At 46.3% G+C, this 26,538-nt stretch overlaps 1 protein-coding gene across 15 annotated transcripts in view; it reads right to left on the reverse strand.

Annotated features, from left to right (window-relative positions):
• Positions 1 to 26,538, reverse strand: part of ptprc (protein tyrosine phosphatase receptor type C) — a 174,527-nt gene that overhangs the window by 21,190 nt on the left and 126,799 nt on the right. For 14 of the 15 annotated variants that reach the window (XM_078407841.1, XM_078407840.1, XM_078407839.1 and 11 more), the window contains 11 exons: positions 22,054 to 22,259; positions 21,889 to 21,946; positions 21,099 to 21,207; positions 13,736 to 13,770; positions 13,522 to 13,631; positions 11,258 to 11,348; positions 9,486 to 9,562; positions 8,529 to 8,565; positions 4,410 to 4,507; positions 1,462 to 1,587; positions 771 to 925 (listed from right to left, as the gene is read on the reverse strand). In XM_078407841.1, coding sequence (XP_078263967.1) covers positions 771 to 925; positions 1,462 to 1,587; positions 4,410 to 4,507; positions 8,529 to 8,565; positions 9,486 to 9,562; positions 11,258 to 11,348; positions 13,522 to 13,631; positions 13,736 to 13,770; positions 21,099 to 21,207; positions 21,889 to 21,946; positions 22,054 to 22,259 — 1,102 coding nt within the window. The remainder of the gene's footprint in view (positions 1 to 770; positions 926 to 1,461; positions 1,588 to 4,409; positions 4,508 to 8,528; positions 8,566 to 9,485; positions 9,563 to 11,257; positions 11,349 to 13,521; positions 13,632 to 13,735; positions 13,771 to 21,098; positions 21,208 to 21,888; positions 21,947 to 22,053; positions 22,260 to 26,538) is intronic. The other variant, XM_078407828.1, reaches the window with a different exon arrangement.

Below are 26,538 nucleotides of genomic sequence, written 5' to 3' on the forward strand. Positions count from 1 at the left end.
GGACTCTATGACTCTATGACTCTATGGCAAAGAGAGACGGCAAACAGTGAACATGCAGACAGAATACAGAGGCATACAGCATGGAAACAGGGCCTGCAGCCCAACTCATCCAAAGCAACCAAGATGGGTGTGGAGAGGATTCTTCCCTACAACCATCAGGCTACTAAACACTACAACCACCAAATGAACTCCAAACTGCATCGACTTAGAGGCATTGTTTTTGTCTCTGCACTAATATTGTTTGCTTTTACAGAAGACACAAAGTGCTGGAGTAACTCAGCGGGTCAGACAGCATCCCTGAAGAAAAGGAATAGGTGACGTTTGGGGTCGAGATCCTCCTTCAGACCTTGACCCAAAACGTCACCTATTCCTTTTCTCTAGTAAAGCTCTCTGACCCGCTGGGTTACTCCAGCTTTTTGTGCCTATCTTTGGTTTAAACTAGCATCTGCAGTTCCTTCCTACACATGATTACAATCAAGCTGTCCACAATGTACAGATACAGAATATAGGGAATAACCAAGGGTTTAGTGGCAGAGAAAGTCCAGTAAAGTCTGAATGGTCTGAAGGTGTCCAGTGAGGTAGATGGGAGGTCAGGATGACTCTCTGGAGCTTACCTGCAGTGCACAACAATAGGGCCACTGAATAGGATGGCTCTCTGGAGCTTACCTGCAGTGCACAACAATAGGGCCACTGAATAGGATGGCTCTCTGGAGCTTACCTGCAGTGCACAACAATAGGGCCACTGAATAGGATGGCTCTCTGGAGCTTACCTGCAGTGCACAACAATAGGGCCACTGAATAGGTTTCTGAAGGTATTAACTCTCTGCCGCAGTTTGAGCAGAAGATGTGGGTCCTCGGGTACACCATGGTCTGGCCAGCTGATGAACTGGATGTGCGTCACCTCTCTCTCTGGAGATTTTTCCTTCTGAAAGAACAGGGCAACATGTCAATTAACAACCTCCTTCATCTACCATAACCGCTGTGATGCTGGAAAAAGCTCAGAGGCGATTTACGAGGATGTTGCTACAACTCGTGGGCCTGAACTTGAACAGGCAAGGTCTATTCCTTGGAGCGCAGGAAGCTGAGGGGCATAAAATCATAAAGGGAATAGATGGGATGAATGCACAATCTTTTACCCACAGGAGGGGAATCAAGAACCAGTGAACATAGGTTTAAGGTGAGGGTGGGAAAGATTGAATAGGGTGGTGGGCATGCAGAATGAGCTGCCAGAAGAGGTAGTTAAGGCAGGTACTATCACAACATTTTATAAACATTTAGACGTACATGGAAAGGACAGGTTGAGAAGGATATGGGCCAAACGCAGGCAGATTGGACTAGTGTAGATGGGGCATGTGGATCGGTGTGGGCAAGTTGGACCACAGGGCCTGTTTCCCTGCTGTATGACTCTCTGACTGGAGAGTGAGTGGAGTGGGAACTGAGAACGTGTTTTGTCAGACATACCTGAGCAATGAAGAGCTTGCGAATGACATAGTCCGGGCACCACTTCTCCTCGTTGATTTTCACTGAGAAGTCCCCAAAATATATGGACTTCTCATCCATGGTGGGCCAATACTGAGCACACTTGGGCTGGAGAAAAAACACACACCATTTGTGATAGCTACATTGATTTTGTATTCAAAGTTAAGACAGCTCTTCTATACAAGAAAATGAGGGGCAAACTGTGGATATTAAAAACGTGAAACTAAAACAGAAGATAATGGAAACACTCAGGACAGGCAGCATCTGTGGACAGAGAGAGTTGATATTTTACATCCAAGCCTCTTCATCCACCTTTGTTCACATGTTCACTCATTTTCTCTTTCCACAGATGCTGCCTGCCCTGCTGAGAATAACGAGGATGTTCTGTTTACTTTGTACATAATGTACTTGGATAGCTTACGACCCAGTGGTATGAATATTGATTTCTCCAATTTCAAGTACCTCTTGCATTCCTTTCCTCTGCTTACTCCTGCCTCTTGTTGTTCTACTAGTTCCACTATTGGCATCCTTGTATTCCTGCCATTAGCTACAATGGGCCACTGTGGACTCCACCCTTCCCGAGGCCATCTATTGCCGACCCAGTTTTGTTCTGGCCTTCTCTATCTTTCAGTCTGAAGAAGAGTTCCGATCTGAAACGGCACCTATGCCTTTATCCAGAGATGCTGCCTGACCCGCTGAGTTACTCCAGCACTCTGTGAAACGTCACCTATCCATGTTCTCCAGAGATGCTGCCTGACCCGCTGAGTTACTCCAGCATTTGGAGTTTGTAAGTTCTCCATGTGACCTGCGTGTGTTTTCTCCGAGATGTTTGGATTTCTCCCACACTCCAAAGACGTACAGGTTTGTAGGTTAAATGGCATATTATAAGTGTAAATTGTCAATAATGTGTGAAGGATAGTGTTAATGTGCGAGGATCGCTGGTCGGTGAAGACTCAGTGGACAGAAGGGCCTGTTTCCGTGCGGTATCTCCAAAACTAAAAAACATTCTGTGTCTACTTTGTACGAGGGCCAGCTGTACACTTTGAACCTGTAGGCTGAAAAATTCTAATAGCACTAACAATGTATTGACAAAGAAGGCATCATTGGGTGGTCAATGTCTGGCCTTTGACCTGGCTTGCGCCAGTGCGATCAGAAAGCACATATAGTTGTAGAAGCCCTGGAGAGTCCGCACTTGGAGTATTGTATTGTGTTTTGTTTTGGTCACTCTGCTGCAGGAAAGGTAGCATTAAACTGGAAAGAGTGCTAAATTATTTGCAAGGAAACCTTGAGTGCCCACACCCATTCAATCCTTTAGCATTCAGAAATATATGTACCTTCTCTTCTAATATATTTAACAATTTAGAGATTTTCATGGTTTCACCTCCACAATCAGGAACAGCTTCATCCTCTCTCAGGCTTCTGACCATAAGCTAAGGTGCCGTCTGATTCATCTCTAGCTCATTGCAGACATTGGTGCTGCCACGGGATCTGCTGCACGACAATGCTGAGAACAATACTCTGCAAACTGTATCTCCCTTTTTGTACGTGTTGTACTTGAAAACGATGTTTACAAAGCTGTTGTGCTGCTGCAAATAGGAATTACATTGTTCACTGTTTGTGTCGATTTTTACAAAGGGTGGTGGTGTATGGAACGGGTTCCCTCCGTAACTAACCCCACCACTGGCCACATCTTCCCCTCCCCTCTCTGCGTTCCGCAGAGACCGTTCCCTCCGTAACTCCCTGGTCCACTCGTCCCTTCCTACCCAAACCACCCCATCCCCGGGCACTTTCCCCTGCAACTGCAGGAGATGCAACACCTGTACCTTTACCTCCCCCTCAACTCCATCCAAGGTACCAAACAGTCTTTCCAGGTGAGACAGAGGTTCACCTGCACCTCCTCCAACCTCATCTATTGCATCCGCTGCTCGAGATGTCAACTTATTTACATCGGCGAAACCAAAAGCAGGCTCGGCGATCGCTTCGCTCAACACATTCGCTCAGTCCGCCTTAACCAACCTGATCTCCCGGTGGCTGAGCACTTCAACTCCCCCTCCCACTCCCAGTCTGACCTTTCTGTCATGGGCCTCCTCCAGTGCCATAGTGAGGCCCACCAGAAATTGGAGGAACAGCACCTCATATTTCGCCTGGGCAGCTTGCAGCCCAGCGGTATGAACATTGACTTCTCCAACTTTAGATAGTTCCTCTGTCCCTCTCTTCCCCTCCTCCTTCCCAGATCTCCCTCTATCTTCCTGTCTCCACCTATCTCCTTCCTTTGTCCCGCCCCCCTGACATCAGTCTGAAGAAGGGTCTCGACCCGAAACGTCACCCATTCCTTCTCTCCCAAGATGCTGCCTGACCTGCTGAGTTACTCCAGCATTTTGTGAATAAATACCTTCGATTTGTACCAGCTTCTGCAGTTATTTTCTTACACTAGCAGAGGAGGTAGTTGTGGAAGGTAGTATTGTAACATTTAAGAAACCTTTAGATGGGTACATGAATAGGACAGGTTTAGAGAGATATGGGGCTCACGCAGGCAGGTGGGACTAGTGTAGACGGGACATGTTGGTCAGAATGGGCAAGAAAGGCCTTTTTCCACACTGTATCACTCTATGACTCTGTTTTGGGACATAGGACAATCAAACTCCCGACACTCGTGAACATCTTCCCATTCTCTCCTGTTTTATCTTTATTCTTCCATCTCTCTCACTGAAAACCAGCTTGTTTACTTTTTTCCCCAGATCTGCCAAAGGAGTTCTGAATGCTGAACATTGATGTGTTCTCTCTCCACAGATGCTGCCTGGCCTGCCAAGTGTTCAGTCAGAGATTTGCAGTGTTTTTATTATTGTCTCCAGGACCCAGTGTGTACAATCCAGTTGGAAATAGAGTACGCAATAACAGAAGCAGGCGTGAGTTATGAGAATGTAGCTTACCCGTTTCCCTTCCTCACAGCGAGTCACCATGACGACAACAGTCACTTTCTGTTCCCACACCATTTTCCAGAAATCATCAGCCGTTTCCTCTTTCGGTCCTGAGAAAGAAACGATCAGAAATGACCACCTAGTAAACATGGCGGACATGCAGGGGCAGGCGTTCATTCATGTGATTGCTATGCTCTAAATGAGTGGAGTGCAGATACTCTGCATTCAGAAAGTATTCACACCCCTTCACTTTTTCCACATTTTATCACGTTACAGCCTTATTTTAAAATGGATTTTAAAAAAATTTATCATACAATACCTCATAATAAAAAAGTGAAAACAGATGTTTAGAAACTTTTGCAAAGTAATTAAAAACAAATAACTGAAATATCACAAAGTATTCGGACCCTTTCCTCAGTACTTTGTTGAGGCACCTTTGGCAGCGATTACAGCCTCAAGTCTTCTTGGGTATGACGCTACAAGCTTGGCACACCTGTATTTGGGTAATTTCTCCCATTCTTCTCTGCAGATCCTCTCAAGCTCAGTCAGGTTGGATGGGGAGTGTTGATGCACAGCTATTTTCAGGGATGTTCGATCGGGTTCAAGTCTGGGCTCTGGCTGGGCCACTCAAGGACATTCACAGACTTGTCACAAAGCCACTCCTGCGTTGTCTTGGCTGTGTGCTTAAGGTCATTGTCCTGTTGGAAGGTGAACCTCCGCCCCAGTCTGAGGTCCAGAACACTCTGGAGCAGGTTTTCATCAAGGATCTCTCTGTACTTTGCTCCGTTGATCTTTCCCTCGATCCTGACTAGTCTACCAGTTCCTGCCGCTGAAAAACATCCCCACAGAATGATGCTGCCACCACCATGCTTCACCGTAGGTATGGTATTGTCTATTGTCTATTGTCTATAATCAATGGAAACAGGATGAACACAAGCTCAATTTTGAGTGTCAGAGCAAAGGGTCTGAATATTTATGTAAATGTGATATTTCAGTTATTTCTTTTTAATTACTTTGCACAAATTTCTAAACACCTGTTTTAGCTTTTTCATTCTGGGGTATTGGGTGTAGATTGATGATTAAAAAAAATGAAATTAATCCATTTTAAAATAAGGCTGTAACGTAACAAAATGTGGAAAAAGTGAAGGGCTGTGAATACTTTCTGAATGCACTGTACATACGAGGGAGAGAGAGAACAGCATAAGCTGGTAAATTGCACCCAGTGACATTAACACACAGTGCAGTACAGTGGCCCCACGGTAGAGCTGCTACCTACCAGCACCAAATACCCGAGTTCGATTCTGACCTCGGGTGCTGTCTGTACAGAGTTTGTAGCGAGGAGACACAAGAGGAAAATTAGGCCATTTGGCCCATTGAATCTGCACCGCCATTTGATCACAAGTTGTATTTTTCCCTCACAACCCCATTCTCCCCGTAACTTTTGACGCCCTAACTAATCCCCCCACCCCCCCCCCCCCCCCCCCCCACCCCCCCCCCTCCCCCACCTTGGACTCAGAGTCTGAAGTGCCTCTTGTTAAACCTAAAACCCATTCTGTGTAGGAAGGAATTGCAGGTGCTGGTTTAAACCAAAGACAGACACAAGAAGCTGGAGTAACTCAGCGGGACAGGCAGCATCTCTGGAGAAAAGGAATAAGTGATGTTTTGGGTCAAGACCTTCTTCAGACTGAGATTCAGGGGAAAGGGAAATTAGAGATTTGGATGGTGATGTAGAGAAATATAGAACAAATGAGTGAAAAATATGCAAAAAAGTAACGATGATAAAGGAAACAGGCCATTGTTAGCTGTGAGCTAGATGAGCAGTTACAGACAATGAGACTCAACAAGATGACTTTGAAGCAGGTATAATGACTTAGGTGGGGAGAGGGACAGAGAGAGAGAGGGGATGCAACAATTACTTAAAGTTAGAGAAGTCAATATTCATACCGCTGGGGTGTGAGCTGCCCAAGCGAAATATGAGGTGATATTCCTCCAATTTGCGCTGGGCCTCACTCTGACAATGGAGGAGGCCCAGGACATAAAGGTCAGTGTGGGAATGGGAGGGGGAATTAAAGTGTTTGGCAACCCATTCTATCACTTCTCGCAGAGTTCCCCCTGTGGTGTAACCTCCAGGTGTCGGTTGTTAAATTGGCTTGAGGTAACTTGTTGTTTCCAAGACAGTGCCATTGGTTCCAACACACCTGCTTCACTGCTACACCACAGTGCTTGCTTCCTCTCCAGACCGCCTTGTTATGCAAGTTGTTGTGTGTGCATTGAGGGCACGTGCTTTACAGTAAATGGGAGAGGAGTGTCACCAAGGCATGACCTGCCCTGGTGCACTTTGTCGGGAATTTGAGGTTGGATTGAATCATCCATATGGTTAGATGACTCCTTTGCCATTTCCATGGAAGTATCTACATCAGCTCATGGTGTTACTGCATTGATGCATCACATCTGAGAGGACTCTCAAATCGAGGCAGGAAATTCTGGACTGAATATTCCTTCAACAAAGTCTTTAGACCTTACTTTAGAGTTTAGGGATACAGTGTGGAAACAAAGCCTTCACCCCACTAAGTCCTCACTGATCAGCAATCACCCCAAAGTAATTAGTTCCATCCTGCACAATAGGGATAATTTATAGCAGCAAATTAACCTACAAACCTGCACTTCTTTGGAATGTGGAAGGAAACCGGAGCACCCGGTGAAAACCCACGCGTTCACAGGGAGAACGTACAAACTCTGTACAGACAGAGCCCGTAATCAGGATCGAACCTGGATATCTGGTGCTGTGAGGCAGCTACATCAGCTCATGGTGTTACTGCAGTGAGGCGTAACCACACTTAGTTGAGTCCCACATCACCAGAATCCAGGCAGGAAAGCTGTTCTGACCATCCCATTAACGCACAGGGTCTTTAAACTTTATTTTCGACTTTAGAAATACAGCGTGGAAATAGGCCCCTCAGCCCAACGAGTCCATGCCGACCAGCAATTAACCATCCACTTGTTCTATCCTACACATTAAGGACAATTCACATCTTTGGAGTGTGGGAGGAAACCAGAGCACCCGGAGAAAACTCACGCGGTCACAGGTGGAACGTACAAACTCCGTACAGACAGCACCCATAGTCTGTGGACCCGGGTCACTGGTGCAGTAAAGTAGCAACTCTACCACTGCGTCACCATGCTATCCTCATACAGTGTGGAAACAGGCCTTCGATCCAACACAGATGCCTCATCTAAGCTAGTCCCATTTACCTGCGTTTGGCCCATATTATATCTCTCTAAACCTCTACTATAAGGGGAATAGATAGGGTAGATGCACAGAGTAGTTTACACACAGTTGTGGAATTAAGACTAGAGGACATAGGTTTAAGATGAGAGGGGAAAGATTTAATAGGAATTTGGGGAGCAACTTTTTCACACAGAGGGAGGAGGTATGTGGAATAAGATGCCACAGGAGGTAGTTGAGGCAGGTACTATTGAAAACATTTAAAAGGTACTTGGACAGGTACATGGATAGGGCAGGTTTAGAGGGATATAGGAATATAGGCCAAATGCAGGCAGGTGGGACTTGTATAGAAGGGGTATCTTGGTTGGCTTGGGTGGCATGTTGGGCTGTGAAGCTGGTTTCAATGTTGTATGACATGTCTATATACCAATCCAAATTTGCTTTAAATATTACATAGAAACATAAAAAATAGGTGCAGGAGGAGGCCATTCGCCCCATCGAGCCAGCACCGGCATTCATTGTGATCATGGCTGATCATCCACAATCAGTAACCCGTGCCAGCCTTCTCCCCATATCCCTTGATTCCACTAGCCTCTATCTAACTCTCTCTTAAATTCATCCAGTGATTTGGCTTCCACTGCCCTCTGTGGCTGAGAATTCCACAAATTCACAACTCTCTGGGTGAAAAAGTTCCTTCTCACCTCAGTTTTAAATGGTCATTGTACCTGCCTCAACTACATAGATATCTGCAATTCTCTGTAACTTGGCTACTAATTTCCATTAAACTTGCACTTTGAAATGATTGAACTGCTGGATAGACACCCAAAGTTAATTAGCAAACTCTTCATTAAAGATGTACCGTGACATTAGCTAGAACAATACAGCCTGTGTAGAATGAAATGTACCTTGGGCAGCAATGTACTTCCGCGGTTCGTTGAAGCCCTACATAAAAAAAGATAATGTTGAAAACAATAGTAATGAAATGGTCAATAATTAGCCAGCAATGGAGAGAATTAAGAACAATGGAGTTATGGAGTGAATTTTACTATCTTCACTAATAGTTTGTTCAAAATGCATGTGTAGGACGCAGCTTGAATAGAGGTCTACAAAATCCCCAATATTGAACCGTGGGTCTCATTGGAACGGAGATCAAGGGACCACAGTTGTTGGGATCTGGAGCAAAAAACACAAAGTGCTGGAGGAACTCAGTGGGTCAGGCAGCATCTGTGGCAGGAATGGACAGATGACGTTTCAGGTCAGGACATTTCATCTGGATGGCCATCAGTTCTTCCAGCAGTTTGTTCTTGGTTATCAGTTCAGTGTCGTTTATTGTCACATTTACTGGGGTACAGTGAAAAGCTTTTGTTGCATGCTAACCAGTCAGCGGAAAGACACTCCATGATTGCAATCGAACCATTTACAGTGTCTACATACATGATAAGGGAAATGTTGCTGTAAGAGTGGGGATTTAAGTGTGGAGCGATTGTAGATCTGCTTCTGTGGCTAGCACGCAAATAGCCACCTGGGTTGGGCGCCATCTTGAGTCAGACAGTCATAATAGTCAGCTTGCATTATTTTGTAGCCACGCTGGATCGTCTCCTGAGGAATGGTAACTCAGATGTGGAGGCCTTGAGATGCCTTCATGCAAATGAACCCTTGGTCCAGAGAGGATCAAGAGTAGACCTGGATTTCCTGTTTGGGTCAGGGGCTGCCTCCTGTTGTAACCTGCAGATTCAGTATGCTGACAAAGAACACATTACCATTCCAGCATATTTTGTTTTAGCCCTCAGGAGGCCGTCAAAGTACCCAATATTAAATTCTTACCTATAACCCAGCAGTCAGCTGTGAACATTCACACTTACGTCAATGAAGCTTGCGTTAATGTAATCTGACCCATGCTCGCCGGACACTGGAGAAAGTTGCACACGGTTGTGATCATCTGCCGAGGAAATGCAAGCCTAGTTAGGCTAATTGGAAGGATTCATTGAAGTAGCAAGGAGGAGATGTTCCAAGCTAAATTCATTCATCAGTTTCAACCATCAGTTCAGTCATAGAATGCTGAAACACTTTAACTGCCCCTCCTATTCCCACACTGACCATTCTGTCCTGGGCCTCCTCCATTGTCAGAGTGACGCCCAGTGCAAATTGGAGGAACAGCACCTCATAGTTCGCTTGGGCAGCTTACAACCCAGCTGTTTCATCCAACTTCAAATAACCTTTGCTTTCCCTCTCTCTCCATCCCTCCTCATTCCTAGTTCTCCGACAAGTCTAACTGTCCTACTGATTACATTTTATCTCTGTATGCTCTGTTGTCACCTTCTCCTAGCTAGCAATGAACTATTCTACTTTTTCCTTGAACATCATCCACTATGATGTCTTGTCTTTCTACCTTACACTTCCTTATCTGGATCTCCCTCTCCCCTGACTCTCAGTCTGCAGATGGGTCTCAACCCAAAATGTCACCCATTCCTTCTCTCCAGATATGCTGTCTGTCCCGCACAGTTACTCCAGCATTTTGTGTCTATCTTAGAGCTTTATCTTAGTCTTACATACTTGTTGTAAGTCTTAAAAGAATCTGAAAGTCTTAACAGAGCCTTGTCTTAGAGAAGTAGAGTCTTAGAGTCTTCGACTCTTAGAATCTTGTCATGAAATCGTAGAGTCTTAAAAGAGTCTGAGAGTTTTAAGAGAGACAGCCCCTTTGGTCTACCTTGCCCATGCCACCCCAGTTGGCATATTGGGCCAAATGATTTTCACAGCATTAACCCCGCCTTGACCTTTGTCGAGCTCAAAAATGTCTGTGCTGAACATAATGCCTAAAAAACAATGAAAACTAGTAACCTGTGCCTGTACATAATCCATATCCCTGCCTGCGTTCCATGTGCCTATCCAAAACACTTACTATCGTATCTGCCTCCACCTCCATCACGAGCAGCACGTTTCAGGCCCCCACCTCCCTCTATGTAAACAAAAACACCCCGCACATCTCCTTTAAACCTTGCCACTCTCACCTTAAAGCTGTGTCCTCTCGCATTTGATATAAAGCACTCTTTTCTATATAAAGCACATGTTTTTTGACTGTTGCAGAGTAATGGTGTACAAGTTTATGTGGCACGGTGGCGCAGCGGTAGAGTTGCTGCCTTACAGCGTCAGAGACCTGGGTTCAATCTGACTACATGCTATCTGTACAGAGTTTGTACATTCTCCCTGTGATCACATGGAATTTCTCCGGGTGCTCCGGTTTCCTCCCATATTCCAAAAACGTGCAGGTTTGTAAGTTAATTGGCTTCTATAAATTGTCCTTAGTGTGTAGGCTAGAACTAATGTACGAGTGATTGATGGTCGGTGTGGATTCTGTGGGCCAGAGGGCCTGTTTCCAAAGACTAATAAACTTAATAAAGAATGTTTCTTCAACCTATACAGCTGCAATACGCTGACAAACTCCTTCAACTTTCTTGGTGTTATTTCAATACTAAGATATGCTATGGAAACATACTGTTCTGTCCTTCAAGACACAAAGTGCCAGAGTGCAGATGCTGGTTTACAAAAAGCAACAGCATTGTGTCTTTTTCTGTGAACCAGCATCTGTAGTTCCTTGTTTCTCCAGCTGAAACAAAATGTGATCACAGAGACTCACACGGCAAGATGTCCACGTAACGATTCTTGTTCAAGTTACAATTTTTACGAGCCTCCTTGACTGGAAACTTGGTGAAAACCCGCGGAATGCTCTGCAATAAAAATGTCAAAGATACATTCATTGCAACTGGGAGAAATGTTATGTTTTTTATTTGGTTTACTTCTGTTATTGTTATAGAAACATAGAAAATAGGTGCAGGAGGAGGCCAATCGGCCCTTCAAGCCAGCACCGCCATTCATTGCTGATCATCCACAATCAGTAACCTGTGCCTGCCTTCTCCCCATATCCCTTGATTCCGCTAGCCCCTAGAGCTCTATCTAACTCTCTTTTAAATTCATCCAGTGATTTGGCCTCTGTGGCAGAGAATTCCACAAATTCACAACTCTCTGGGTGAAAAAGTTTCTTCTCACCTCAGTTTTAAATGGCCTCACCTTTGTTCTTAGACTGTGGCCCCTAGTTATCTCACATCCCTCCCGCTCCCAAGTTGCTGTATCAGCTTTAAAGTCGTCTTGTTGAGTCTCATTGTCTGAAACTCATTTTCACCTCACCCACAGCTAACAATGGCCTGTTTCTTTTATCATCGTTACTTTTTTACATTTCTTTCATTCATTTGTTCTGTCTCTCTACACCACCGTCCATATTTCTCATTTCCCTTTCCGCTGACTCTCAGTCTGAAGAAGGGTCTCGACCCAACACGTCACCCATTCCTTCTCTCCAGAGATGCTGCCTGTCCCGCTGAGTTACTCCAGCTTTTTGTGTCTATCTTTGGTTTAAACCAGCGTCTGCAGTTCCTTCCTACACTATCCATGTAGCTGTCTTAATGTTTCTTAAATGTTGCAATAGTCCCTGCCTCAACTACCTCCTCCAGCAGCTCATTCCATACACCCACCATCCTTTGTGTAAAACAGTTACCCCTCAGGTTCCTATTAAATCTTTCCCTCACTCAATTGTCTTCTGATTCTTGAATCCCCCATGCTGGGGAAGACACTCTGTGCCTTGAAACCCCAGTGCTGGGGAAGACACTCTGTGCCTTGAAACCCCAGTGCTGGGGAAGACACTCTGTGCCTTGAAACCACAGTGCTGGGGAAGACACTCTGTGCGTCTACCCGTTCTATTCCTCTCATGATTTTGAGTGTGAAGTAATGCATCTTAAGAAGATAAATTCTGGTAGAACATAAAGAAACAATGGCAGGGCCCTTAGGAACATTGATATATAGAGAGACACAGGTGGATAGGGTTGTGAAGAAGGATTTGTTATGCTTGCCTTCATAGACCAGGGGGCATTGAGTATAAGAAAGCTAGACACAGAGTGCTGGAGTAACACAGCGGGTCAGATGGGTGACGTTTCAGATTTAGACCGCTCTTCAAACTGAAGTAGGAGGAAGAAAGCTGGAAGAGAGGAAGGGGTCGAATCCTGGCATGTGATTGGTGGATACAGGTGTGGGGGGAAGGGCTGATTGGTGGACAAAGGACAGAGATGAAAAGACAAAAGACGTGAGGTAAGGATAAAAGAGCAGGGAATTGTGAAGCTGGAGGAAGGAACATTGGTGGAAGGAGAGGGAGGATGGGAAGGAATGGGTGCAAATCCAAATGGGATATGGGGAAGAGGGGAGCAAAGGAATAATTGGAAAACAGAAGGTTGTTGTAGGCGTGCTACCTAAAATTAGAGAATTCAATGTTCATACTGAGTGGTGCGTAAGAGAAGGTTTTTCTTTTCCTGTTGCATGTTCAATCTGCACAAACTGATGACACTTATTCTGCACCCCTCATAGTCGTAGAGTCTTACAGCATGGAAACAGGCCCTTCAGCCCAACTTCCTCATGGCGACCAACATGTCCCATATACACTAGTCTTACCTAGCCTTCATTTGACCCATATCCCTCAAAATATGTCCTATCCATGTTCCTGTCTAAATGTTTCTTAAACGTTACGATAGTCCCTGCCTCAACTACCTCCTCTGGCAGCTTGTTCCATACACCCACAACCATTTGTGTAAAAAGTTATCCTCATGTTCCTATTAAATCTTCCTCTCCTCACCTTAAACCGACATCCTCCAGTTCTCGATTCCCCTACCCTGGGCAAGAGGCTCTGTGCGTCCGATCTATTCCTGTCATGATTTTGCACCCTTCCCAGCTCACCTGCCCTGTATATGACAGTCACTCTCCAATATTACTGCCCTCTCCTTCATCATTGCCTCTGCTCTTACAATGCACAACCAACACTAAAGCGTTGGAGACTTTGGGATGAAACAATTGACCAGTTACCTGGAACTCCGCTAGGAATAACCTGGATTCATCCGCCTGCTTTCTCCTGTAGGCATCGATCAGTTGTTCGGCAAAGATGGGCTCCACAGTAAGCAGCTGGTTCTCATCATCTACAACAAGGTGAGCAGTAGATGTTAAAACAGAGCGATATTCCCAAAGACAGCACTTAGCACTAATGCTCAAAAAAAATGAAGAGGAAAAATTGTTGACTGACCATGTCCAATAAGCTCCACCGATTCTTCGGGGTGTCTAATAAGAAAGAAACAGAACAGTCACTTATCACTACTAGATCAAGGAGAAAGTAGCATTAATAAATGTGATCAGAATTAATAACCAAAGTTATACTAATATTAATTGAGAAAACTTCAGATAAGATGAGTTTACTTGCGTTCACTCAGAGAGCCACAGAGCCTTACAGCATGTAAACAGGCCCTTCGGCTCACCTTGTCTATGCCAACTAAGTTGACATATTGGGTTAGACACAAAAAGCTGGAGTAACACAGCGAGTCAGGCAGAATGGGTGACGTTTCAGGTCGAGACCCTTCTTTTGACTGGGAATCAGGGGAGAGTGAACTGAGAAATATGAAAAGATAAATAGAACAAGTTAATGAAAGATATGCAAAAAAAACAGGTCAAAGCCAGCAAGGATGATCAAGGAAAGGTGGAGCCCACAATGGTCCATTGTTGGCTGAGGGGAACGTGATAATGAGTAATACAAGTGTAAAACTCAGCAGATGACAGTGAAACTAGTACGACAACTAGAGTGGGGAGGGACAGAGAGAGAGGGGATGCAAGGTTCCTTGAAGTTAGGGAAATCAGTATCCATACTACATGGTTTTAAGTTGCTCAAGCGAATAAAATTAATTTGCACAACCCAATAAAATTAATTTGCACATCCCACAAATGCACAGTCGGCATATTTTGGCAGTGTTTACAACGAAAAGCGCAAAGTCCACATGCTGGGAGACCTGGATCCAGGCAAGCTCAGGTATTTACATGTCAATGGCATGCAGCGTAGGTTCACTAGGTTAATTCCCGGAATGGCGGGACTGTCGTATGTTGAAAGGCTGGAGCAATTAGGCTTGTATACACTGGAATTTAGAAGGATGAGGGGGGATCTTATTGAAACATATAAGATAATTAGGGGATTGGACACATTAGAGGCAGGAAACATGTTCCCAATGTTGGGGGAGTCCAGAACAAGGGGCCACAGTTTAAGAATAAGGGGTAGGCCATTTAGAACGGAGATGAGGAAGAACTTTTTCAGTCAGAGAGTGGTGAAGGTGTGGAATTCTCTGCCTCAGAAGGCAGTGGAGGCCAGTTCGTTGGATGCTTTCAAGAGAGAGCTGGATAGAGCTCTTAAGGATAGCAGAGTGAGGGGGTATGGGGAGAAGGCAGGAACGGGGTACTGATTGAGAGTGATCAGCCATGATCGCATTGAATGGCGGTGCTGGCTCGAAGGGCTGAATGGCCTACTCCTGCACCTATTGTCTATTGTCTATAAAATACCCCTCTGATATGCCATGCTGATAGGTAAATACCTAAGGCCAGGGGGTAGGGGGTAAATACCCAGGGCCGGAGGGGTAAATACCCAGGGTCAGGGGGGTAAATACCCAGGGTCAGGGGGGTACATACCCAGGGCCGGGGGGGGGAAATACTGAGGGCCGGAGGGGGGGGGGGGAAATACCGAGGGCCGGGGGGGGGAAATACCGAGGGCCGGGGGGGGGGGGAAATACCGAGAGCCGGGGGGGGGGGAAATACCGAGAGCCGGGGGGGGGGGAAATACCGAGGGCCGGGGGGGGGGGGAAATACCCAGGGTCAGAGTGGGTAAAAACCCAGGGTCAGAGGGAGTAAAAACCCAGGGTCAGGGGGGTAGATACCCAGGGTCAGGGGGTAGATACCCAGGGTCAGGGGGTTAGATACTCAGGGTTAGGGGGGGCAAATACCCAGGGTCAGGGGGTTAGATACTCAGGGTCAATAGACAATAGGTGCAGGAGTAGGCCATTCGGTCCTTCGAGCCAGCACCGCCATTCAATGTGATCATGGCTGATCATTCTCAATCAGTACCCCGTTCCTGCCTTCTCCCCATACTCCCTGACTCCGCTGTCCTTAAGAGCTCTATCTAGCTCTCTCTTGAATGCATTCAAAGAATTGGCCTCCACTGCCTTCTGAGGCAGTGAATTCCACAGATTTACAACTGTCTGACTGAAAAGGATTTTCCTCATCTCAGTTCTAAATGGCCTACCCCTTATTCTTAAACTGTGGCCCCTGGTTCTGGACTCCCCCAACATTGGGAACATGTTTCCTGCCTCTAACGTGTCCGACCCCTTAATAATCTTATACGTTTCGATAAGATCTCCTCTCATCCTTCTAAATTCCAGTGTATACAAGCCTAGCCGCTCCAGTCTTTCAACATATGACAGTCCCGCCATTCCGGGAATTAACATAGTAAACCCTCAATAGAAAGAATATCTTTCCTCAAATTTGGAGACCGAAACTGCACACAGTACTCCAGGTGCGGTCTCACTAGGGCCCTATACAACTCTATACAACCCTAAGAACCTCTTTGCTCCTATACTCAACTCCTCTTGTTATGAAGGCCAACATTCCATTGGCTTTCTTCACTGCCTGCTGTACCTGCATGCTTCCTTTCAGTGACTGATGCACTAGGACACCCAGATCTCGTTGTACGTCCCCTGTTCCTAACTTGACACCATTCAGATAATACTCTGCCTTCCTATTCTTACCACCAAAGTGGATAACCTCACACTTATCCACATTAAACTGCATCTGCCATGCATCCGCCCACTCACACAACCTGTCCAAGTCACCCTGCAACCTCATAGCATCTTCTTCACAGTTGACACTACCACCCAGCTTTGTATCATCTGCAAATTTGCTAATGGTACTTTTAATCCCTTCATCCAAGTCATTAATGTATATTGTAAATAGCTGCGGTCCCAGCACCGAGCCTTGTGGTACCCCACTAGTCACTGCCTGCCATTCTGAAAGGGACCCATTTATCCTGGGTGGCACGTGGGCGGCACAGTGGCGCAGCGGTAGAGTTGCTGCCTTACAGCGAATGCAGCGCCGGAGACCTAGGTTCGATCCTGACTACGGCGCCGTCTGTACGGAGTCTGTACGTTCTCCCCGTGACCTGCGTGGGTTTTCTCCGAGATCTTCGGTTTCCTCCCACACTCCAAAGACGTACAGGTATGTAGGTTAATTGACTGGGTAAATGTAAAAATTGTCCCTAGTGTGTGTAGGATAGTGTTAATGTGTGGGGATCGCTGGGCGGCGCGGACTCGGTGGGCCCAAGGGCCTGTTTCTGCGCTGTATCTCTAAATTTAAATCAAATCAAATCCCTGCTCTTTGCTTTCTGTCTGTCAACCAATTTTCTATCCATGTCAGTACCCTACCCCCAATACCATGTGCTCCAATTTTGCCCTCTAATCTCCTATGTGGGACCTTGTCGAAGGCTTTCTGAAAGTCGAGGTACACCACATCCACCGACTCTCCCCTGTCAATTTTCCTAGTTACATCATCAAAGAATTCCAGAAGATTAGTCAAGCATGATTTCCCCTGATACCCAGGGTCAGGGGGTAGATACCCAGGGTCAGGGGGGTAGATACCCAGGGTCAGGGGGTAGATATCCAGGGTCAGGGGGTAGATATCCCGGGTCAGGGGGTAGATACCCAGGGTCAGGGGGTAGATACCCAGGGTCAGGGAGTAGATACCCAGGGTCAGGGGGTAGATACCCAGGGTCAGGGGTAGATATCCCGGGTCAGGTGGTAGATACCCAGGGTCAGGGGGTAGATACCCAGGGTCAGGGGTAGATACCCAGGGTCAGGGGTAGATACCCAGGGTCAGGGGGTAGATACCCAGGGTCAGGGGGTAGATACCCAGGGTCAGGGGTAGATACCCAGGGTCAGGGGTAGATACCCAGGGTCAGGGGGTAGATACCCAGGGTCAGGGGGTAGATACCCAGGGTCAGGGGGTAGATACCCAGGGTCAGGGGGTAGATACCCAGGGTCAGGGGGTAGATATCCCGGGTCAGGGGGTAGATACCCAGGGTCAGGGGGTAGATACCCAGGGTCAGGGAGTAGATACCCAGGGTCAGGGGGTAGATACCCAGGGTCAGGGGTAGATATCCCGGGTCAGGTGGTAGATACCCAGGGTCAGGGGGTAGATACCCAGGGTCAGGGGTAGATACCCAGGGTCAGGGGTAGATACCCAGGGTCAGGGGGTAGATACCCAGGGTCAGGGGGTAGATACCCAGGGTCAGGGGGTAGATACCCAGGGTCAGGGGGTAGATACCCAGGGTCAGGGGGTAGATACCCAGGGTCAGGGAGTAGATACCCAGGGTCAGGGGGTAGATACCCAGGGTCAGGGGGTAGATACCCAGGGTCAGGGGTAGATATCCCGGGTCAGGGGGTAGATACCCAGGGTCAGGGGGTAGATACCCAGGGTCAGGGGTAGATACCCAGGGTCAGGGGTAGATACCCAGGGTCAGGGGGTAGATACCCAGGGTCAGGGGGTAGATACCCAGGGTCAGGGGGTAGATACCCAGGGTCAGGGGGTAGATACCCAGGGTCAGGGGGTAGATACCCAGGGTCAGGGGGTAGATACCCAGGGTCAGGGGGTAGATACCCAGGGTCAGGGGGTAGATATCTTGGGTCAGGGGGTAGATACCCAGTGTCAGGGGGTAGATATCCCGGGTCAGTGGGTAGATACCCAGGGCCCGAGGGTAGATATCCCGGGTCAGGGGGTAGATACCCAGGGTCAGGGGGTAGATACCCAGGGGCAGGGGGTAGATACCCAGGGCCAGGGGGTAGATACCCAGGGTCAGATACCCATGGTCAGGAGGTAGATACCCAGGGTCAGGGGGTAGATACCCAGGATCAGGGGGTAGATACCCAGGGTCAGGGGGTTAGATTCCCAGGGTCAGGGGGTAGATACCCAGGGTCAGGGGGTAGATACCCAGGGTCAGGGGGTAGATACCCAGGGTCAGGGGGTAGATACCCCGGGATCAAGGGGTTAGATTCCCAGAACAAGGACCCCTGTACTGTGAATGTGCTTCAGTTGTTGGAAAGCATTTAATTCCACACCACTGATATCCCTGACCTTGACAACAATGTAATCACCAACGATCACCCTGAGGAATAAATCAGATGTTAATTGGCCAAGTTGCAGTGAATGCGTGCCAAAGGGAAGGCCCAGGTCTTCCACTAAACCATTCCTTTGCTCTTGAAGCTGCAACTGTGATCTCCATGTATTTGATTGCACTGTGAACTGCAATTTTGCCTGATTATGGCTATTTTGGATTACCGTTATTGGTTTATTGATCATTATATATTTATTCCCTCTCTCATTCTCCCATGCCCATTGCCTCTCTCCTCGATGCTTCCTGACCTGCTGAGTTACTCCAGCATTTTGTGATACCTTCGATTTGTACCAGCATCTGCAGTTATTTTCCCATATATTTATATGTGCATTATTGCATTTATGTGTCTGTTAAGCTGCAGCAAATAAGTATATAATTCAGAGATAGGGTGAATGCACGGTGTCTTTTACCCAGACAAGGGGAATGAAGAACCAGTGGACATAGGTTTAAGTCGAGAGGTAAAGATTTAATCGGAAGCGAAGGGATATTTTTTTCATACAGAGCATGGTAGGTAGTTGAGGCAGATACTATTTAAAAGACATTTATACAGGTATATGGAAAGAATAGATTTATAGGTTTAGATGTTTAGAGGGCCAAATGCAAGCAGGTGGGACTAGGGTAGATGGGGCATCTTGGTCAGCATGGGCAAGGTGGGCCGAAGGGCCTGTGCTGTATGACTCCATGACTATTGGTAATCCACTGTCAATACATATGACAAATCAACACTCTTGACCTTTACTCAAATGGCATCATCCTGGAATTTCAAACTTGAAGTTCAACAGTAGAATGTTGATCAGCCATGATCACAGTGAATGGCGGGGGTGGCTCGAAGGGCCGAATGGCCTCCTCCTGCACCTATTTTCTATGTTTCTAGAAGGTCCAATAGCTCGAGTCACAGAGTCATCGAACACAGAAACAGGCCCTTCAACCCAACTCCTCCCTGCTGACCAAGTCCCCCATCACATGACCCAACTCCTCCCTGCTGACCAAGTCCCCCATCACATGAGCCAACTCCTCAATGCTGACCATCCCCCATCACATGACCCAACTCCTCAATGCTGACCATCCCCCATCACATGACCCAACTCCTCAATGCTGACCATCCACCATCACATGAGTCAACTCCTCACTACTGACCAAGTCCCCCATCACATGAGCCAACTCCTCGCTACTGACCAAGTCCCCCATCACATGACCCAACTCCTCCCTGCTGCCCAAGTCCCCCATCACATGAGCCAACTCCTCAATGCTGACCATCCCCCATCACATGACCCAACTCCTCAATGCTGACCATCCCCCATCACATGAGCCAACTCCTCGCTACTGACCAAGTCCCCATCACATGACCCAACTCCTCAATGCTGACCAAGTCCCCATCACATGACCCAACTCCTCACTACTGACCAAGTCCCCCATCACATGACCCAACTCCTCGCTACTGACCAAGTCCCCATCACATGACCCAACTCCTCACTACTGACCAAGTCCCCATCACATGACCCAACTCCTCGCTACTGACCAAGTCTCCCATCACATGAGCCAACTCCTCGCTACTGACCAAGTCCCCCATCACATGACCCAACTCCTCGCTACTGACCAAGTCCCCCATCACATGAGCCAACTCCTCGCTACTGACCAAGTCCCCCATCACATGACCCAACTCCTCCCTGCTGACCATCCCCCATCACATGACCCAACTCCTCAATGCTGACCAAGTCCCCATCACATGACCCAACTCCTCACTACTGACCAAGTCCCCCATCACATGACCCAACTCCTCACTACTGACCAAGTCCCCATCACATGACCTAACTCCTCAATGCTGACCAAGTCCCCCATCACATGAGCCAACTCCTCAATGCTGACCATCCCCCATCACATGACCCAACTCCTCGCTACTGACCAAGTCCCCATCACATGACCCAACTCCTCAATGCTGACCAAGTCCCCCATCACATGACCCAACTCCTCGCTATTGACCAAGTCCCCCATCACATATGCCCACGTTTGGCCCACGTCCTTTCCAATCCAGACACAAATCCTTTTTATTGATACATTTATTTTTCCCTCTCAGCCCCATTCTCCTGCCTTCTCCCTGTAAACGTGGAGCCCTTACTAATCAATCAATCACCATTTTAAAATAGACCCACTCGAACTCTGCTTTATAAATATCCATTGACTTGGCCTCCACAGCCGTCTGTGGCTATGAACTCCATGGACTCCATGGATTCACTACCCTCTGGCTAAAGAAGTTCCTCCTCTTCTCCTTTTTAAAGGTACGTCCTTTTATTCCGAGGCTGTGCCCTCTGGTCCTAGACTCCCACTAGTGGAGACTTCTTCTCCACATCCACTTTCTCCAGGCCTCTGATTTTACATGTCAGTTGAACCATTTCTAACTGAGCCAAGTACATACCTTGAAGATTTCCTCTGCAAGACGTATATTTTGTGGAGAACAATGGCCAACGCTATAGTAGTAGTAATGATCAGAAATGCCAGGAATCCAATTAATGCCTTGTCATTGTCTGTAATGTAAAATTCTACCATCATTGACAGCAATGGAATATTTAATAATTAAACCATGTGTTAGCCTGGTAACTTTAAATTGCTTACAGTAATTTTGCTAGAATTTTCTTACAGGTTTCATTCGTGATAAGTTACAATAACCTAGATAGGGCGGCACAGCGGTAGAGTTGCTGCCCAACAGCGCCAGAGACCCGGCTTTGATCCCGACTACTGTGCTGAGTTTGTATGGAGTTTGTACGTTGTCCCCGTGACCGCGTGGGTTTTCTCCGAGAACTTTAGTTTCTTCCCAAAATCCTAAGACGTACAGGTTTGTAGGTTAACTAGCTTCGGAAAATTGTCCCGAGTATGTAGGATAGAACTAGTGCACGAGTGATTGTTGGTCGGTGTGGAGTCAGTGGGCCGAAGGGCATGTTTCCACGCTGTATCACTGAAGAACTCAAAACTAAATGATAGTTCAGCTAATAAGTTTGTAACCGACTTATTACGAGTCAGAAATACTAAAACCAGACAATGGAAGACCATGAGACTGTGTGTATAACAGCATCTGTGGAGAACATGGATAGGTGACGTTTCACAGAGTGCTGGAGTAACTCAGCGGGTCAGGCAGCATCTCTGGAGACATGGATAGGTGACATTTTGGGTCGGGACCCTTCGGTGATATTAGAAAGTGATGTACTCACATAACGTTTTAAACTTGATTTCAATTGAGGAGTTGCAAACACCATTGCCAATCGTCAACTGCAAAAAGAAAAACAGTTGTGTTAGTAAAATCTGAACATCTCACTCAAATTCTAACCCATCCTAACATGAACTGAAATGTTTTTCCATCAACAAATTCCTGTTACCTGTGCCTTGTATTCGGTTAGATAATCCAGTTTTTCAAATACAAAAGAACAGTTTGTCGTATTAGTTGCTTGATGCCCACCATTTATTGTCGCCAGGTACCAAATGTGATCTCCATTGTATTCATTCTTAGTTAGCTTTTGACAGTGAACGTTAATTATATTGTTGCTTATGAAGATAGTTTTTTTTTTTTTAGGTTTCATTGGGCCTATTAGAAAAAGGAGAATGAAGAGTCAAAATCACAAACCAAGTAAGAAAATGCACACTTTTCTATTACTTTTAAATAAATATAACATTGTTTAGTTTAGTTTAGAGATATAGTGCAGAAAGAGGCTCGATTTACAGTTTACACTCAAACAATCTTAATTGATTTAAAAAAAATGTTCTGTTGAAATGTCCTGTCCCTTATGCTGTAAATAGCTCGATTGTAATGATGGATTGTCCTTCTGGATGGCACGCAGCAAAAACTTGTCACTATACAGTGACAAAACTTGTACACATGACAATAAACTAAGCTGAACTAAAGTAAATCATTTAGGAGGTGTGAAAAAGACCGTGTTACAATTGATAAATGAGTACAAGTTGAACACAGTTGTTGTGTTTTAACCTTTAAAACACTGACAATTTTACAATTGAACAGACCATAAGTCTGGAGACATTATGGAGTGAGAACATAGAGTTCCTAGCTGTGCGGTGCAATAGTACATTGTAGAATCACTGTTCACAGGGCATAGAAACATAGAAAATATGTGCAGGAGTAGGCCATTTGGGACAGGCCCTTTGGACCACCACGTTGTTTTTTAGTTTAGAGATACAGTGCAGAAACAGCCTCTCCATCCCACCGGGTCCGCGACGACCAGCGATCCCGGCATATTAACACTATCCTACGCATACCAAGGACAATTTACACTTATACCAAGTCAATTAACCTGCAAACCTGTATGTCTTTGGAGTGTGGAAGGAAACCGAAGATCTTGGAGAAAACCCACGCAGGTCAAGGGGAGAATGTACAAACTCCGTACAGACAGCACCCGTAGACATGATCAAACCCGGGTCTCCGGCGCTACATTCGCTGTAAGGCAGCAACTCTACCTCTGTGCCACTGTGCCACCATTTTCTCCGGTTTCCTCCCAAATCCCACAGACGTTCAGGTTTGTAGGTTAATTGGCTTCTGTAAATTGTCCCTAGTGTGTAGGATAGAACTAGTGTGATACAGGTGATCGCTGGTCGGCACAGACTCCATGGGCTGATGAGCCTGTTTCTGTGCTGTATCTCCAAAATAAATTAAACTGAGCTGAACCCAACTGATAGCTGAGAACTGGGGTGAACTCAGAGATGGAGCAGTGATCGGCAAATATTGGATGAGTGCATCTCAACTTGTTTTCTGTGAACATTTCAGAATGACACAACAAATTCGGGTGACACAATGGCACAGTGGTAGAGCTACAGCCTTACAGCACCAGAGCCCCGGGTTCAATCCCAATTACAGGTGCGGTGCTTGTCTGTACGTTCTCCCTGTGACCACGTGGGTTTTCTCTGGGTGCTCTGGTCTCCTCCCACACTCCAAAGACATACAGGTTTGGAGGTTAATTGGGTTGGATTAAATGTAAAACAATTGCCTTTTGTGTGTGTAGGGTAGTATTGATGTACAGAGATTGCTGGTCGGTACGGCCTCGGTGGGCCAAAGGGCCTGTTTCCGCACTAAACTAAACTCAGCCAATACTTACCTTCACTTCTGATCAGCAGGAAATCAAAAACTCCATTAGCCAGCTAGAAAACGTCTTGAGAGATTTCAATTACATTTCTCTCTCACACCGTCTGGGTTCACGGACTTTTATCAAAAAGACGCAACAAAACAAAATCACACAAATATAACGTTGCATTCTGAGAGTAAGCAGAACACACTGGGAACCATCATTGTGGTTGGGAAGAACCATTGAGACGTCGTTAACTGTGAAGGGTGGCATCTCTCTCTTTGACTTCAGATTTCTGGTATTTGTCATAGGTTCTAAGAGCAGAATTAGGCCATTCAGCCCATCAAGTCTACTCCACCATTCAATCATGACTGATCTATCTCTCCCTCTCAACCCCATTCTCCAGCCTTCACTCCAAAACCCCTTACACCCACATTAATCAAGAATCAATGTATTTCTGCCTTATAAATACCCAATGACAGCATCCACAGCCTTCTGTGGCAATGAATCCCACAGATTTACCACCCTCTGACTAAAGACATTCCTCCTCATCTACTTTCTAAAGGTACATCCTTTTCTTCTGAAGCTGTGCCCTCTGGTCCTAGACTCTCCCACTAGTGGAAATATCCTCTCCACATCTATTTCATTCAAAAGGCCCCAAAATGGAAAGGACTCAAATGCAGGCTCACCTAGAAGTACTGAAATAAACCCAGAATCCAGACACAAATGGAAAGATATAGACCTGAACCGACAGAGCCCAGAACTGCTATCAAATCAACAGAATGCAGAACGGATTAGTCAGCACCCAATTGGTGATGATCTCAGGTATTTACACCAGGTGATAGATTAGGGGAGCTGATTAAATGCAGGTGTAACTCCTAATAACTTTGGGGGTTGAGTGTGGAAAGAGTCTCAAGTGTCTGGAGGCGTGGCAAGTGTGACATTCTCTCCAGGGCGTTCATGTTTCAATCAGGTCTTCCCTGAACCTTCTAAACTCGAGCAAGTCCAGGCCCCAAGCTCTCAAGCTCTCAAGCTCTCAAGGCTTTCACTTTTGACAGGTGATGTTTTGCTGTTTTTAATCATTGGAAAGGGAGAGATTTCATGAAAGAGAAGAGTGATGGAGAAAGCAAAGATTAGCCATCAATTTGAAATCCAGGAAAGTGAATTGTCTTGACTAGAAAGCAGGGAAGACCGTGAAGTCTTTTGGTTGTTATAAAAGCCGGCAGTTGGTTTAGCAATAACGTTCAGGGAACAGCGTGTAGGGTACAAAGTAAGTCCCTCCCACAATCTCCTACCCTACCACCAACATCTCATCTTCAATGAATGGGCATCTGACTATTAAACTCCAAACTATGTAGATGGGAACATTATTTTTGCACTATTATAGTCTGTTTGGATATATATATCTATATATATATATATAGATATATATATATATATATATATATCTATATATATACTGACCTTTTCTTGTTTAATAGTCCTTTATTGTCTCGTGTCCTGAGGTACAGTGAAATTTGATTTACCATACAGTCACACCAAAAAAAAAACAAGATGCAAAACTACATAAAATTCAAACATTAACAGCCACCACAGTAGTGTGTGAGAATCCCCAGGCACACAGTGTAAGCAGAGACAATACAATACAATACAATATATCTTTATTGTCATTGTACAACGAGATTGGGAATGCGCCTTCCATACGATGCAATAAATGAATTAGCTAATCAGTATAAATTTATACAACCCAGTGAAAAAAAATTAGAAACAGTTTTAAAACAGTATAAAGTGCAAGTAGATCTGTGCCGGTTCACTGTGCGATGTGACCATCCAGCTCAGCAGGCAGGTTCATAGCAGCTATGGCCCTGGGGATGAAGTTGTTCCTGAGTCTGGAGGTGCGGACGTAGAAGGCCTTGTATCGTCTGCCCAATGGTAGAATTTCGAACAGACTGTTGCAGGGGTGTGAAGAGTCTTTGTGGATGCTGGTGGCTTTTCGGAGGCATCGTGTGTTGTAGATGCCCTCCAAGGCTGGTAGCTGTGTTCCGATGGCCCTCTGAGCTCTATGGACTACCCGCTGAAGAGCTTTCCTCTCTGCCTCCGTGCAGCTGAGGTACCACACAGGGATGCCATGCGTTAGGATGCTCTCGATGGTGCAGCGGTAGAATGTCGTCAGCAGCTGTTGGGGTAGACCAGACTTTTTCAATGTTCTCAGGTAGAACAGTGGTTGCTGTGCCTTCTTGACCAGCGCAGCAGTGTTATTGGACCATGTGAGATCCTCTGAAATGTGAGTGCCCAGAAACTTGAAGCTGGACACTCTCTCCACGCTGTCCCCGTTGATAAAGATCGGGGCTTATTCCCCGTTGTGTGACCTACGGAAGTTGATGATCAGCTCCTTGGTCTTGGAGGTGTTCAGGGACAGGTTGTTATCTGAGCACCAGTCCGCCAGGTTCTGCACCTCCGCTCTGTAGTTTGTTTCATCACCGTTGGTGATCAGCCCGATCACCGTTGTGTCGTCTGCAAACTTGACAATGGTGTTGGTGTCGAATGCAGGGACACAGTCGTGTGTGAAGAGGGAGTAGAGCATGGGGCTCAGAACACAGCCCTGTGGTGTGCCGGTACTCAGGGTGATAGTGGAGGACAGGTGCGGGCCCATTCTCACTGCCTGCGGTCGTTCCAGCAGGAAGTCCAGGATCCAGTCACATAATGACGAGCTGAGGCCTAGCTGGTGGAGTTTGGTGTTGAGCTTGGTGGGGATGACCGTGTTGAAGGCAGAGCTATAGTTAATGAATAGCA

This window comes from Rhinoraja longicauda, chromosome 11, assembly GCF_053455715.1.
Source record: "Rhinoraja longicauda isolate Sanriku21f chromosome 11, sRhiLon1.1, whole genome shotgun sequence".
In the NCBI taxonomy this organism is placed as follows: Eukaryota; Metazoa; Chordata; class Chondrichthyes; order Rajiformes; family Arhynchobatidae; genus Rhinoraja; species Rhinoraja longicauda.